Below are 16,344 nucleotides of genomic sequence, written 5' to 3'. Positions count from 1 at the left end.
TTTTCGCTCAGCTAAAAGAGGAGAAGGGGAGACTAATTCCTACTGGTATGTCTATCAAGGGGGACTATTCTGTGGCGTCCTAATAGCGATAGAGAGGGGATGAGGGGGATAATGAAGTTTGATTAAAGCTAAGAGAACATGACTGCAACTTCGGAGGATGGAGCTCAGAGATTGTGTTTTCGTCATCGTAAAGGACATTGGTGGCAGAGAAACTCCGAGGCAAAAGATGCTGCTGACTTTGAGGGTGACGGATGATAGCGGACTAGGAGGAGAAACTCTAAAGACAAAGCAGAAGGAAGGGTCGCAGATCGAACCCAAAGAAGAAAAAGAACCAGCAAAAGAAGCTTAGGAGGATCATAACAAGTTCAAGCTCGGGCAACAATTCATTAGTCCAGACTGAAGAGGTCGAGATCGTGGCGTCGTTCCTGTCATCAAATTTGAAGCTAGTCATGCAGTTTTTTGGCCCTCTATTCATCAAGAGATTGTGGAAGATTAATCAGTATAGTTTATCGCATTCTTTGTACTGAGAATTCTTCCAACACAGAAATGTTTTAAGGAAGATTGACAGGAGGGCTGTGAATCCATAGATTGCATCTTCCGTGTCGTCGTGGACGAGAGAGAGAGGGGATTAATCATTTTATCAATCTCAAGAGTCCCTGCAGACTCTCCTTTTCCTGCACACACAGTCATCTTCGGTGAACCTTCCAGGCCGCTTTCGCCTCCATCAAGCCCCTTTTCTGCATATGGATACCTCCAGATTTCCTGCCATAAGCTTCTCTTATGGTGCTCTCAGATGCGATTGGCAATACATAACACGCTGAGAATTGGATAACAGATTTTTGATGGGCTCCAGAATTTCTCGCTCAGTTTCATTTTCATCCCAGGAATGGACTCATTGAGACTCTCCACAAGTTAGAAAAAGTTTTAACAGGCAGCTTTCACGCATTGATGATGAGTACAACAGTCTTGAACAGGTGACACATGCTCTGAAAGCAACTAGCCTTGAATCATCAAATCTGATTGTAGGTGTTGATTTTACCAAAAGTAATGAATGGACGGGAAAAAAGTCTATCAATGGAAGAAGCCTACATGCTATGGTTCCCAATATTCAGAATCCTTATGAGCAGGTGATATCTATTATTGGCAGAACACTCTCACCTTTTGATGAAGACAATTTAATACCTTGCTTTGGCTTTGGAGATGTGACAAAACATGATCGCAACATTTTCAGTTTTTACCCAAACCAACAACCTTGTCAAGGGTTTGAACAGGCTCTTGCACGATACAAACAGATTGTTCCTCATTTGTGCTTGGCTGACAGATTGTTCCTCATTTGTGCTTGGCTGGGCCCACTTCTTTTGCTGCCCACAGAACTCCATTGTTTTATGTACATAGGGGTTGCTGCCTACAGAACTCCTTTGTTTTAACTTTGTATGGAATCGTGAAAATTTGTTCACAGGAATTATTACCCAGCAGAATTTAACAAGTCTATGTGCCAATGGCAAAAACTGAACTCGAACATCTGAATGTAAAGATGGATATGAGTTACTACAGCTTTTTCTGAACATGGACTTCATGTAACTCACTTGACAAGGAATATAGTGAACTTTGGCATAAAAAATTCGATTTCTTCTTGTTAGTCTATTTCCTTGTTGCAACTTGAACTCCGTGTTCAGCAGTCCTTACACGAAATCTACGACATTTCTGGTGAACCGGATGTGAAAGTGTTGCGTCACTTTTCAGCAAGATGGGAGACTCGCAAGAAGAGATGACATATGACAATGTCATGAAGAACCTGTTTCAGTCATTTACAACCTATATGCAGCAGCAAGCTCACGCGAAACGTGATAATGATGCCATGGATGCCTTGAAAGCTGTCCAACAGGAGATGAAGCAGTTTAACGGCCAAGAAGTGTCAACTTACCTGCATTTGTATGAAGAAAAGATGAAGTTTTTTGGGGTTTTTCAAGATGTTTGGAGCCGCTGCTTCTTGCGGATCGTGGTGCGCGCTCTTGAAGTCCGAATTTCAGAAATTCAAGAAACACATGCTGGTTGGGCAGAGTTTAAGAAGGCATTAAAAGATGAATATTTCTTGGAGGATATAGGTCTTATGAACCGCAGGAATTTCTTAGCATGGGTTTCTATGCCTAATAAGGGACTTTCAGTTATCGCCCTTCTGCGAGAGTTTGAGAGCCGCTATGATCAGTTGGATGGAACTGAGCAGCAAGCTTTGGAGATGCAGAAAGTTGAATTATTTTTACAAGTCGTTGATGCTGATTTACAGGAAAAGTTGGATGATCTTTTGGAAGATCAAGCTACTGGTTCAGGTTTAAAGACCGAGTGGAGACATGTCATTGATGTTGTGAATGCTCTTGTTAAGAAGCAGCACAGGAGAGTACGATTGCATTGTAATACAGGATCTGCTTCTGAAAAATCCTTGGAGACTTCTTCTTCTACCCGTGCTGCAAGTTCTATGCCTAAGCCTACTCCTTCTGTTGTAAATCCACCAGTTCCTGCTACTCCAGCGCCCTTATCTGTAGATGATGTTATTAAAGGCTTGGCAGATTTGACGATTGAAGCAATCAAAGCTGAAGTTGAAAAGTTAAAAGAGCAACTTACGCCAGTACCTATTGTAGCACCTGCTCCAACAACTGCTTTTCCAGCTGGTCAAAGAAAAGGGAGATGATGTATTTGGTGCGATAGTACAGAGCACCAACATTGCAGAGATTGTGATGCTTTTCAGGAATCGCGTAAGAAGAATGTAGTGTTCTGGGGACAAGATGGGAAGATATGGTTGACAGAGACTGGTGCTCCTCTTGACACGAACTTTGGTAAGGAAGGCATGAAGAAGCTCGTTGATGATATGGCTGCGCGATTAACTTATGTGAGTGTTAGAGGAGATGCTTCAGCTTATGGAGTCCAGCTTGAGCAGAAATCAGATGGAGACTCTGCTTTATGGTCCTCTGCCTTGGAGATAGCGAGAAGAGGGAAAGTTCAGGCATCTACTATGACTTGTGTGGGCTTCAGCATCCGAGGAGAAACGGGATGGGATTCTCCTATTGACAGGTATTCTATTTTTGCTTATATGGCGAAAACACAGGGTTTAGATGCCATGGTTGAGGAAAAGAGAAGAAGAGATGAGGAGGGTCTCAGCACCTCCAAAAAGACTAGAAGGGGTGACTTTGTTTCACCACCTGTTACAGCTCCACCTATTACAAGTTCTCCAGCTCAATCAGGTCTTGAACAACCTATGGGAGACAAGCAGATGAAAGAGAAGAGGCAACCAAGAAAGGAGCCAGGATTCAAGCTCTTGTCAGACCTTGATATGCAGACGGATATGAGTAAGATTTTTCATGAAAGAATTTTGAATAGTGAAGTCACTTTTACTGTTGGAGAAGCTCTTGGGATTGCTATAAGAGAAATACAGGATCAGATGTAGGATCTTTTGCAGAGGAAACGACATGCGATGGAAGGACCTACTTTATAGGGATTATGGCATGGAGCTCTTGGGGAAGAGCATAATGATGCAGTGATGGTTGAGAATGCTTCTGTCAATCCGCAATTGGAGAAAATAGTTCAGCCTATGCAGTATGAAGATGATGATACCCCTATCCTCATTCCTCGTAGCCATTTTTCACATAGTCATTGGGCTAGAGCAACCACTGAGACGGTGGTAAGGATTGGAGAGAAACAGATTCCTTTGGTCGCGTTAGTCGATCATGGTTCCGAGATTAATCTTATTGCTCGAGGTGTTTATGAGAGTGACAAGTGGCCTATGGATGCAGAGCATGGCTAGCGCATGAGAGCCGCTAATAATACTTCTGGTGATATGTATACTGCTTGTCCGAGCATCAGAATTTCTATTGGTAATGTTGAAGAAGATTATCATTGCTTTGTTCAAGATTCTTGCTCTTATCCGATTATTCTTGGACAGCCTTTCATTACAGAAGCAAGAATGGAGACGAAAGTGATGGATGACGGCTCAGTCTATGCACGGATACGCAGTAAGGATGGTATGCGAGCTGTTCAGTTTATGACTGTTGGGGTAAATCATCCGAGAAACAAGGACTCCTTGCGTGAGGCACCACTACCTGTGAAGGAGTTGGATTTTCATTAAGTACTGCTGTCTTGCGAGATGCCAGTGGTACGGAACGGAGAAAAGAGGAGATCTCGCCTCTTGGCAGCCAGTCTTTCTCCACTAATTTTGTTGGTTTTTCTTCAAATAGTTCAGTGAGTTATCAGAAAATTTCAGATTTTCCTAGAGCTGCCAGGCAGTACATTGGTCGTAAGGAGAAAGAGTTGAAGATTGCAGGTATTTTGCAAGCAGAAGAGCATGTAGATAGACTGTATGAAGGGATGTCTTATGCAGATACATTGTTTGAGATGGGAACAATGTTGAAAACTTATGTATATAAGGGTTCAAAGATCATACTTGTGCAAACCTTGGATATGTTTCAGGAAATTTCTGATTTTATGCTGAAAACTGAGTTAGAGGCTGAGAAAACTCAGCAAACTGAATTTATGGCTGATCTTGATCAGCTTACAGAGTTGCAGAGGGCTAAAACCTTTCAGCCAGCAGAGTTAAATGTTGGAAAAATTCAGCATATGGAGTATGAGGCTGCACCCATGCAGTCCATAGAGTCGAGGGCTGAATTCATTCAGCCAACAGAGTTTAATGCTGAAAAATTTCAGCATACAGAGTTTCAGGCTGCACCCATGCAGTCCATAGAGCAAAGGGCTGAAATCTTTCAGCCAACAGAGTTGAGAGTTGCTGAAAATTTGCAGAAATTGCAGAAAAGAAAAGAGTGTCTGACTAATGTCAAGGTTGACACGAAGTATAAAACAGTTGATAAGAAGGTTAAGCCGGTTGCAGGGCCGCTTCCTCCTGATAGTGATGAGCAGATAGAAAAAGCTATGAAGCAGCCTATGTTGAGAGATCCTGCAAATATTGGACATAAATTTACAGATAAAACTCTTGCAGAATTGAAGATTGGAAATGATGATTTCTTGCTTCCAGTGGAAAAAGAATGTTTTAGAGAGATGCTTGGACGTCATGGTAAGGCATTTGCTTTCTTTCCTCATGAAATTGGCTGCATTAGTCTCGAATTGGTTGCGCCTATGGTCATCTTCACTGTCCCTCATGTACCATGGAATATACGTCGTATACTTGTGCCTAAAGCACACTTGCCAAAGCTGATAGAGTTGCTGAATGAGAAGATTAAGATGGGGATTTTGGAACCCTCTTCTGCGCCCTATTCTAACAGGTGGTTTACTGTACCAAAGAAGAATGGTACTTTGAGATTTATTCAGGATATGCAGCCCGTGAACAAAGTGACAATCAGGAATGTGGGAACAGGTCCAGTTGTGGGTGAATTTGCTGAGGCTTTTGCAGGACGAGCCATCTATTCTCTAGGTGACTTGTATTCAGGTTATGATCAGTTTCCGCTTGCCTTGGAAAGCAGGGATATTACTACTATGCGGACACCTATTGGTCTTGTGAGGATGTGTACCTTGCCTCAAGGTGCCACCAACTCAGTTGATCATATGATGAATGCTATGCATAGAGTTCTACGAGACTATATTCCGCAGTATACCATGCCTTTCCTAGATAATGTGCCTATTAAGGGTTGTGCAGAAGAAGAAAAGAATGAAAGTCTTGATTTGCAAGGATGTAGACAGTTTGTGGATGAACACTTGGTTGCTTCTGAGCAAATATTGACACGATTAGAGGAGGTAAACTTGACTCTTTCAGGGCTGAAATCTGTCTTGGTGTTAATGAAGTCATCATAGTTGGGCATATGGTTGGTTATTATGGCAGGAAACCTTCACCTGCAAAGGTGGATGCCATAAGCAGGATTACAGAGTATTGCTCGACTACTTCAGAGGTGCGGAGATTTGTGGGAGCTTGTGTATTTTACATGATTTGGATTCCTCATTTCGCTCACATAGCAGATGTTCTCTATCAGCTGCTTCGAAAGGGGCAGAAATTTCATTGGGATGAGAAGCATTCGAAAGCCATGCATAAACTCAAGAAGCTGCTGCAGTCAGCTCCTACTCTTCGCAAGGTGGATTATCAGTGTGGACGGCCAATCATGTTGACAGTTGATACTAGCCCTATTGGCATAGGTTGGGCAGTGGGACAGGATGATGCTGATGGAAATAGATATGCAATCCGCTTTGGATCTAAAGTTCTTAATGAGCGACCGAGGAGATATCCGCAGATTAAAAGAGAGTTGTGGGGAGTAGTCACTGCACTGAAGTGTGATAAAGGGTATTTTATTGGAGCTTCAGTTGTTGTGGAAACAGATTGTTTGCCTTTGCTTGGCATGATTACTAGCTGCTCGACTCCAGATATAGCAATGCTTCGGTGGATTGCCTATATCAAATCATGGAATCCAGAATTTCGACACATAGCAGGGAAAGATAATCCAGTTGCTGACATGCTATCTAGAGCGAGATATGAGGATGAGGAGTCAATGCTTGCAGAAGATGATGAGACAGAGTTTGCAGCTTCTGTCCTTGTTCATGATTGTCATGTATCTACTGTTAAAGCCTTTATTGAAGAACTTTATGTTGACGAGTGGCTGCAAATTGGACAGTATCTAAGTTCATTGACTCGAAGAGCTGATTGGACAGATGATGAATTCAAAAGAATCAGAAGGAAGGCTTATGGATATTTCTTGAAAGATGGTTTTCTTTGGAAGCATCCAAAGAAGAGAGGCGGCTTACCCTTGAGAGTAGTTTGTGAGGTAGCGATGCAGATACAGATTATGCGAGAGTTTCATGAGAGTTCATGGGCTGGTCATAGAGGTGTGTGGGCTACCTATGAGAAAATTAAAGAAAGATACTGGTGGAAAGGGATGTATAAAGATGTTTCCCACTTTGTGGAGACTTGCCGGGATTGTCAGCTTTACTCTTTAGTGCGGCATCGTGATGAGTTGCATCCGACCTATCCACTATGTATGCATTATAAGTGGGTGGTAGACTTGATTACTTTGCCAGTGGGACTTTGGCAGATGAGATATCTTGTCTTGGCTAGGGAGGATCTTACAAACTTTGTTGAAGGCAGATCTTTGTGGACGAAGACCACCACTACAGTATGTAAATTCTTGTTGGAAGAAATATTTTGCAGGTATGGATGTATAGGCAAGATTACAGCTGATCGTGGAGAGCTAGATGTAGATGAAGCTAGAGAATTTTTCTCACGGCTTGGGATTAAGTTGGCTCTTACTACTGCTTATAATCCAAAGGGAAATGGCAAGAGCGAAAGAGGACATCCGCCGATAGTTAAAGCATTGGCAAAAGCTTGTAGAGGTCGGATTGGAGATTGGCCGAGATTACTACATTTTGCATTGTGGACAGACCGCTCTACACATAGCGTGACTACTGGATATATGCCTGCAGAGTTGATGTATGGGCAAAAGCCTGTCATGCCTACAGAAATCTATGCTCTCACGTGGAGTGCTCTTCCATGGCAAGAGAATTTATCAAGGGAGGAGCTTCTAGCTCTTTGGATTCGTCAACTAGAGAGAAGGACAGAAGATGTGCAGCTAGCAATTGATCGTTTGAGGGTAGCTCGACTCAGAAACAAGGACAGGTTTGATTTGAGGCATCGCTTGAGGCCTAGAGCCATAAAAGAAGGAGATTGGGTTCTAGTCTATGACAGTAGTCTAGAGAATCAGCATAGTAGCATGAGAAAAATGGTTCAAAGATGGTTTGGACCGTATGAGGTGAAACAGGTTTTTGACAATGGTACCTATGAGTTGGCTGAATTAGATGGAACAGTATTGAGGGTGCCCATTGCTGGAAAATGGGTCAAGATTTTCAAGAGAAGAGAAGATGAAGAATATTCACTTGAAGCATTGGTAGAAGAAGAGCAAGTAGAAGAAAGTCAAGTAGAAGAAGCAAAGAATATGGATGATGAAGCTGATGGAGAAACAGGTCCACTAGAAATTGATGAAGGACTTGACTTGTTTGTGGACTTGAATGATCTTGGATAGTTGGCTCATCCGAAGGATGCGCAGGTTTAGAGGGGGTGGATGTCGTGCTGCTGCGCATCCGAGCCGTAAACACCTCCATTTTTTTTTTGTGCATTTGTGTTATTTTTCCGCGTGTGATTCATTGTGTGTGATTGATGCATTACGATAATCCGTCCTTTCAGTTCCCGCATCCAATGTATATATTCCGCTAGTGTGTGTGTGTGTTTCTGTTTGTATGCATGATGTGTGTGTGTTAGAAAAATATGAAAAACTGATGCCAAAGGACATTATCAAGCTGATAATTTCAATGATGATCTCTAAGAAAAGTGCAGGGAATTGTGGAATCAAAGGAAGCTTTGTGGAAGCCATCATCTAAGTTCAATAGTTCCCATGAAATAGAGTTGAAGGAAGTCTCTCAAAAGCTGCTTAAGCGAGTAAAGGTACATATTAGTGATATCATTCTAAAAGGATGCGAAAACTCAGGCTCAGCGGCTTCTTCAGTCATCAATAAGCAAGGTCTGAACCATCTCTCAAGGACTCTCAGGAATCCTTCAAAGGGGCTATTGATAGCACTAGTGAAGCACCGAGAGAGCATTTTGCCACCCAGTCCTCAAGGCCGAAGTCAAAGTTTATGCACAGATCACCCATCACAAAGCTGTCTGTTAATGGGGCAATTGATGACTCCAAAGATACCCTAAGTCAGTCCTCAAGGCCAAAATCAAAGTTTGTGCGTAGATCTCCTGTTGGTGTAAAGAAACTAGAGCTATTCTTGTCAAAGAGGAGTTTTTTTTTGCTCAGCTAAAAGAGGAGAAGGGGAGACTAATTCCTATTGGTACGTCTATCAAGGGGGACTATTCTATGGCGTCCTAATAGCGATAGAGAGGAGATGAGGGGGATAATGAAGTTTGATTAAAGCTCAAAGAACATGACTGCAACTTCCAAGGATGGAGCTCAGAGATTGTGTTTTCGTCATCGTAAATGATATTGATGGCAGACAAACTCCGAGGCAAAAAACGCTGCTGAATCTGAGGGTGACGGATGATAGCGGACTAGGAGGAGGAACTCTAAAGTCGAAGCAGAAGGAAGGGTCGCAGATCGAACCCAAAGAAGAAAAAGAACCAGCAAAAGAAGCTTAGGAGGATCATAACAAGTTTAAGCTCAGGCAACAATTCATTAGTCCAGACTGAAGAGGAGGAGATCGTGGCGTCGTTCCTGTCATCAAATTTGAAGCTAGTCATGCATTTTTTTGGCCCTCTATTCATCAAGAGATTGTGGAAGATTAATCAGTATAGTTTATTGCATTCTTTGTGCTGAGAATTCTCCCAACACAGAAATGTTTTAACGAAGATTGACAGGAGGGCTGTGAATTCATAGATTGCATCTTCCGTGTCATCGTGGACGAGAGAGAGAGGGGGTTAATCATTTTATCAATCTCAAGAGTCCCTGCAGACTCTCCTTTTCCTGCACACACAGTCATCTTCGGTGAACCTTCCAGGCCGCTTTCGCCTCCATCAAGCCCCTTTTCTGCATATGGATACCTCCAGATTTCCTTCCATAAAGCTTCTCTTATGGTGCTCTCAAATGCGATTGGCAATACATAACACGCTGAGAATTGGATAACAGATTTTTGATGGGCTCCCGAATTTCTCACTCAGTTTTATTTTCATCCCAGGAATGGACTCATTGAGACTCTCCACAAGTTACAAAAAGTTTTAATAGGCAGTTTTCACGCATTGATGATGAGTACAACAGTCTTGAACAGGTGACACATGCTTTGAGAGCAACTGGCCTTGAATCATCAAATCTGATTGTAGGTGTTGATTTTACCAAAAGCAATGAATGGACGGGAAAAAAGTCTTTCAATGGAAGAAGCCTACATGCTATGGTTCCCAATATTCAGAATCCTTATGAGCAGGTGATATCTATTATTGGCAGAACACTCTCACCTTTTGATGAAGACAATTTAATACCTTGCTTTGTCTTTGGAGATGTGACAAAACATGATCACAACATTTTCAGTTTTTACCCAGACCAGCAACCTTGTCAAGGGTTTAAACAGACTCTTGCACGATACAAACAAATTGTTCCTCATTTGTGCTTGGCTGACAAATTGTTCCTCATTTGTGCTTGTCTGACAGATTGTTCCTCATTTGTGCTTGTCTGACAGATTGTTCCTCATTTGTGCTTGGTTGACAGATTGTTCCTCATTTGTGCTTGGCTGGGCCCACTTCTTTTGCTACCCACAGAACTCCATTGTTTTATGTACATAGGGGTTGCTGCCTACAGAACTCCTTTGTTTTAACTTTGTATGGAATCCTGAAAATTTGTTCACAGGAATTATTACCCAGCAGAATTTAACAAGTCTATGTGCCAATGGCAAAAACTGAACTCGAACATCTGAATGTAAAGCTGGATATGAGTTACTACAGCTTTTTCTGAACATGGACTTCATGTAACTCAGTTGACAAGGAATATAGTGAACTTTGGCATAAAAAATTCGATTTCTTCTTGTTAGTCTCTTTCCTTGTTGCAACTTGAACACCGTGTTCAGCAGTCCTTACACGAAATCTATGACAGCGTAGCTCAAGTTCGGGAATACAAGGCTTATGTATTTTTGGGTGTGGCTTTCACAATCTTCGAAAAATCTGTGTTTTATCCTTCTTCGTATGCTGAAAATGCTTCAGCAAACCTGCGTATAGGTAGAGTACCTTCCAATGAACAACTTTGCAGTTCAGAGTTTCTGCGCAGGAGCAACCCTTCTATGAGTTTTGAACAGAAGTCAGTTTTGACTCCAATTGACTTGTCTAACTTGCAGAGTACCAGACTAATGTGACTTGCAGAGCTTGTAGACTTGCAGAACTTGTTTGCTTTATGAAACTTGCAGAACTTGACTTAGAATACTGGCAGAACTTGGACTTTGCAGACTTGCTGAGTTGAGAACTTTTGTGTGACATGTAGATTATGACTTAGCTTAGGTGATTAAGCTTAAGTAAAGGACAGCAAGTCGTCGTGAATTTGAGGGGGGGGGCGTTTTTTTCTTCACACGGCGCAAAAATCGAAGGTCTTGTGATACCACTAGATTACATTTTGTGAAGCTTAAAGCTTCTTTAAGCTTAAGCTAAGCTTCTTAAGCTTTTAAAGCTTATGATTAGAAGACTTAACTCTCTGGTTTTTGATGACTTGATGAAGAAGAGATAGAAGTGGTCCTCCGTCTCTGCAGGCTGGTCCTTCGCAGTCTGATGATGGGAATAGGGGTTCTTGATCGCCAGGAATTTGCATGTATCGACCGTTCGTGACGAGATTGACCGTAGAGCCCGATCGTTCCAGGAGCTCCGCCTTTGCACAAGATGGGTAGTGATTGAAAGCTCTTGATCTCAGCTTCGCTCTGATACCATTGGTGCGCAGATCCGATGTTGTACGCTCGCATAGTGAATGCCGGAAGGTCCCTAAGAACAATAGAACTCTACTTTTTGCACAAATTACAAGGTAAAAAGCATGAACGACATGAACAAGAGACCAATTGGGTGTAATCTCCCCCCATGCCTTGTGTGAGCGCTCCACAAAGCATGTATTTTATGTAGTAATCATCTTCAAGCTCAAATAATAGCCCAAATTACAAAATAGAAAGCTTTTAGCTTTTGAGTTTGCATCCAATTATAGCAATGATCACTTTACTTTGACAATAATGCATCACAAGAAATTAAAACTCAAAATTTTGCATAGCAATTCTAGATTCATAAATGCAAGGATAACCTTAGTACAAGAAGGACAAATAGCCTCTATATTGCTAATGATTGTTTGTCCCATGGGATAGAATAATGATAACTTCAATAATGTTAAAGGAAATTTTGATCCATTGAGATTAGAAGTCTAATACTATGAAGATACACCCCACTTACAAATGACTAATATTTACATACTTAGGATCCTTGGACTCATTCAATGCTTGGCTATATAACATGCATTGAACATACACTCGTTACCCATAATATGGGTCTACTATAGATGAGGCTTCTCCTAGGTGACCATCTCACTCTATATAGATATTCACATGCTACACAGGAGAGGACATTGTATGACATCCAATAACTTGCAAGCTCCATGATTGGATAACCCTTCTCCCTCATATGCAAATGTCCTCATAAGAGTTGAGAAATGTAAAAGAGAATAAATCAATTGTGTTTAAAAATTCGTCTTTCTATAAGTGTAATGATGATGTAAAATTTTCCAACTTCAATTGAATTAAAAACTTTCTATTGTGAATGCATGCGATATGCTTGCATTGGTGGATTTGCATCCCCTTAAAAGCATCTATGAGATCCTAAAGATCTAATTGACTTTTCGGATGAAGAGGTTCATGCATGAATAAAATGAACTAAAATATCTTATCCAATTACAAAGATTATTACATGATGGTGTAGGCTACATGCTAGACTCCAAGTACTCCACCTATGATTGTTGGCATTAAGAATGTTAGATGTGTTGTAGCCCCTTTACCAAAAACCCCTGTAAACATTTCAGAGGTAATTTATCGAAAACCTAGCATAGAAACTACTACGTTTATTACGATGTCTCTTATATATGTACACTTTTCTCTCTTTTAATTTCAATTTTGTCCTCTTTGGAGAATATTTTATATGGATGCATCCATTTTGTAACTTTAGATCACAATAATGAAAAATACGCCCTTTGTTAAATTATGTGATAGGAATGCATGGTCAGAAAATATGCATACCAACCTCTGTCCTTGCAATAAACTTTTTGGAATGCTAGGTATAAATATTGATTGACTTAGGATTCTATATGACATTACATACTTGTAGCAATATGATCATCATCATCATCTCTGTATCTACCGTGATGAGTGTGCATCACTACTACGAGATCGTGAAAAGTTAAGTGCATGTCTATATCCAAGCGATTTACAAGAGGACTAGACGGCCAGGATTGTTTAGCTAGTTTACAAAGGGTTTGAATGAGGGAGATTTATCTCTTGGTTCATTTGTGGCATTGGAGTGATCGTGGGGTTAAATGATGCATGTGTGTACATGTTACATGGCATTTAGACCATTCTAGGATCTTTTGCCCTTGGCAATGCTACCCCATGGAGCCATCGACTTGGTTGCTAGCATACCGTATATGGCTAAAGTGAGACAGGAGATCAAGGCACACGTCATCAGCCCACCGTAGTTGGTGCCGAAAGTTGCCACATCGAGCTGCGCATCCAACCAATTGTAGGCGCCTATGTAGACATCTCTACCTAGTAGAGAATACAAGACACGTGCCGGTGTGAGGATGAACTGGTAAAGGTAATGTAGCCATGAGACGGGCAAACCAAGCGTATCAAATGCTTGATCCAAGAACCAATCACTATGAGCAGATGCAAGGACATCGTCGACTAGTATCGTGCCACCGAGAGTGAGAGGGTTGTACAGCCCAAGCTTGATGGTGGAGGAGAGTCCTGCAATAGTTTTAGGATGCATGCGTCATGGGGTGTGTGTGTGACATGGTAAATTATACATATAATCATGTGTATCGGAGGTACGACAAGGATTATTAAAGCAATCATGGTAGGATCATGTGAATGAGAAATTATACCTGTAACCATGTAGGGGCTAGGAAGTTCTGTGAGAGGGTATGTGGAGCTCACTACACCCCATAAGACGTCGCCAATTTTGATGTCTCGTGCTCGCTTGAAGGAGACTCGTCCTTTGATATCTGCAATCGTCATACCTTGTTAAATCCGCATGCAATTCAAACGTATTCAGATTGACGCAATGAAGTTACAATGGTAGCACAAGAGGTAGCTAGTCGTACACACAACTGAGTACGCATTTGAATTCGACATATTGTAGATTCTCACAGAATTTGCACTAATTCACTAAAGGGAACAATCACAGTAGCAATCCTAGTAGCATTAACGCAATTACAAGATGACCATTAATTATCCTTGCACTCGTCGATCCTCGTTAACATGGTACCTGCTCCTGACGATGGGACAAAATGAAGGCCACTAATGTGCAGAGTCCTGGCAGCAGTAGTCGAGGCATTATATGTCGATGAATCACGGTTGATGTCGTGGTTCGGGCCATAGAGTAGGACGCTTGTGGCGGGCTCCATGGTGATTTCGAGAAATGTGGTGATGGCATCAGCTTCCTTATGGCCGAACGCATAGACATCCTCGTACACGATGGCCTTCTTGGAATGACTCAACACGGCAACCTGTTAGACATATTATACATTGATCATGAGTAGAGGCCAATTTCGTTCAACAAGATTCAATAGAGTACGTATGTGAATGAAAAAGAGCAATCGTCATTCTAGTCATACTAATTAATTATTAGGAGACTAACAGGATCTTGTAAAATGTCACAAACCTTGTCACCCAGTGCAAGCTCGAACATAGGCTTCAAGTTGCCGTCTACAGATCGAACCAAGGCATCGCCTGCACGGCCACCGTGAGGTGAGTGACACTGTATTTCATCTAAGCGGGCGAGCTTGATCTTACAAGTTCAGTTCCAGCATATAAACTTTCTAATGAGAAGATACGATCAATAGTTTACCTGGGAAGCAGCTGGATGACTGTAAGCATCCCGATCCGCCGACCGCACCTCCGATGATCTCAATCCCGAGCACACCGGCCACACAGAATGGGGCGAAGACGGTAAAGAAGCCGCAGCCGAGTGCAGTGAGAGCTCCAGTGCCCAGACCGATGAGGCCCCCTGAGTTTCAAAACCATCGGACGAGAGGTGGTTATCGGTTAGACATCTTGGCTAAGTACTTGCTCGATCTTGTAGATTATATAGTAATGAGTCAGAAAGTATACACCAGATCCGTGTGTCCTACCTATGGCTGCGCCCGTCCCGCTGCAGTCCAGCGTATGCCTGCCGTGCCGGCGGCCGCCCATCATGATAGAGCCCAGGCCGTCGTCGTCGGGAAAGGCGAGGAGCTTGCGCTTGTTAGTGCCACCCGAGGAGTAGACAGCAGAAATGTCGCTGCCAGTGACGAAAACGCCGCATCCCACGGATCCAGCGTTGTTGGGGCACACGATCTGGACTAGTTGTATTAGAATTAGTGGTGGAGGAGGCAGGTAGAGTTGTACAGAGCACGGGAATTACAGAACTATACAGGACGTCGATGAAGTTCATAATGCTAAAATTCATTCCAATCTACCGAACAAATAGCATATTCGTGGCTAGGATTGAGTCGACCTACCGCGCTTGTCCGACCAAAGTTATCGCTGAAGACGAACTCCGTTCCCGAACCATCGCTGGCAGCGAGGCAACCGCCGGTGGCCACCAACTGCGTGCAATTAGATGCGAGCATGTGTCAATATGCAGGCCGATGGAGTACCAAATTAGCTATCAATCAAAACCTTGGTGGTTTTTTTTTCTTAACTCCCTTTCTGTCTTTTCTCTCGACAATTAACGTACCTGCAAGGTCAAGTCCTCGCTGGCGCCACCCCACTCGTTGGCGACGCTGGCGCTGATGGTCTGGGTCCCCGTGTCGACGATGAGCCTGCAGGCATCGTTCACGGAATCGGAGGGCACCACCGCCCACAGTAGGGCAGGGGTGCCGATGCCCAGGAGCGAGCCGGCAATCTGGCTCCCCATGGCGCCGATGAAGGTGTTGGGCACGCCAGTGCCGGAGCCGAAGGACGGCGTCATGGCAGTAATGCTGAGCTGGGCCGACGCCACCTGCAGGCCTAACAATAATATGGCCACTACTCCTAGCCCGATTCTCAGCCTGAAATTGATCATCGGTCGTAACTTAGGATCATCGCTAGCTACTAATGTACTCCTCATGCTGATAAATCGATTGAGTTGCGGTGATACGGTGCTGTAGTTGCAGCTGAGCTTCTTCCTATTGCTGGTTTAGGTATTCCCTTGCGTCTAAAGCACCAATTCCTTTAAGTCTACTACTGAGGTGATTACGAGTTGTATCCATTAGCGCAGCTGGTCCTTTATAGGGGGACTCCCATCTCTCGTCTAGGTACGGTGGTCGCGCCTGGCTATCCGGTTGAGAACATGTCAAAAGCCCTCTGACTGGTTCAAGCGGTGGAGACTCCACACTCAGTCAGCGACCGCGCACAAAGGACCTTGAAAAAGTCGGTATCGTTGGTACACACAAACAGACACAGCAGAGAGGGACACACGCGTGTGCGGCGACTCGTGTTCATTAAAATACATGTTATACCATTGTGATTTCATGGGAGAATGAAGATTGAATTTGATAAATGTATTGCTTGATAGGTTTTCATCCGGATTTGCACGATCAATATACTAGTTGTTGACTAGAAATTAAGGTGGAGTATTAATAAAAAGAGATTAGAAAATTAATACAACATTGATTTTAGAGTCTCTAT

The 16,344-nt window shown here is 42.8% G+C and overlaps 1 protein-coding gene across 1 annotated transcript; it reads right to left on the bottom strand.

Moving 5' to 3' along the window:
• Positions 1-12,682: 12,682 nt before the first annotated feature.
• Positions 12,683-15,925, bottom strand: LOC148029974 (uncharacterized). Its single transcript, XM_087687166.1, has 8 exons — positions 15,413-15,925; positions 15,195-15,281; positions 14,826-15,030; positions 14,543-14,701; positions 14,357-14,424; positions 13,961-14,201; positions 13,578-13,697; positions 12,683-13,440 (listed from the first exon to the last, which is right to left on the bottom strand). Exons 1-8 carry the CDS (start codon positions 15,782-15,784, stop codon positions 13,052-13,054), a joined length of 1,641 nt encoding a protein of 546 aa, XP_087543292.1. The 5' UTR covers positions 15,785-15,925; the 3' UTR covers positions 12,683-13,051.
• Between the last annotated feature and the right edge of the window lie 419 nt (positions 15,926-16,344).

The sequence above is a fragment of the Lygodium microphyllum genome, chromosome 10 (assembly GCF_053477565.2).
Source record: "Lygodium microphyllum isolate KBCC chromosome 10, Lygodium_microphyllum_v1.1.10, whole genome shotgun sequence".
In the NCBI taxonomy this organism is placed as follows: Eukaryota; Viridiplantae; Streptophyta; class Polypodiopsida; order Schizaeales; family Lygodiaceae; genus Lygodium; species Lygodium microphyllum.
This window is presented reverse-complemented; position numbering and strand designations above follow the sequence as displayed.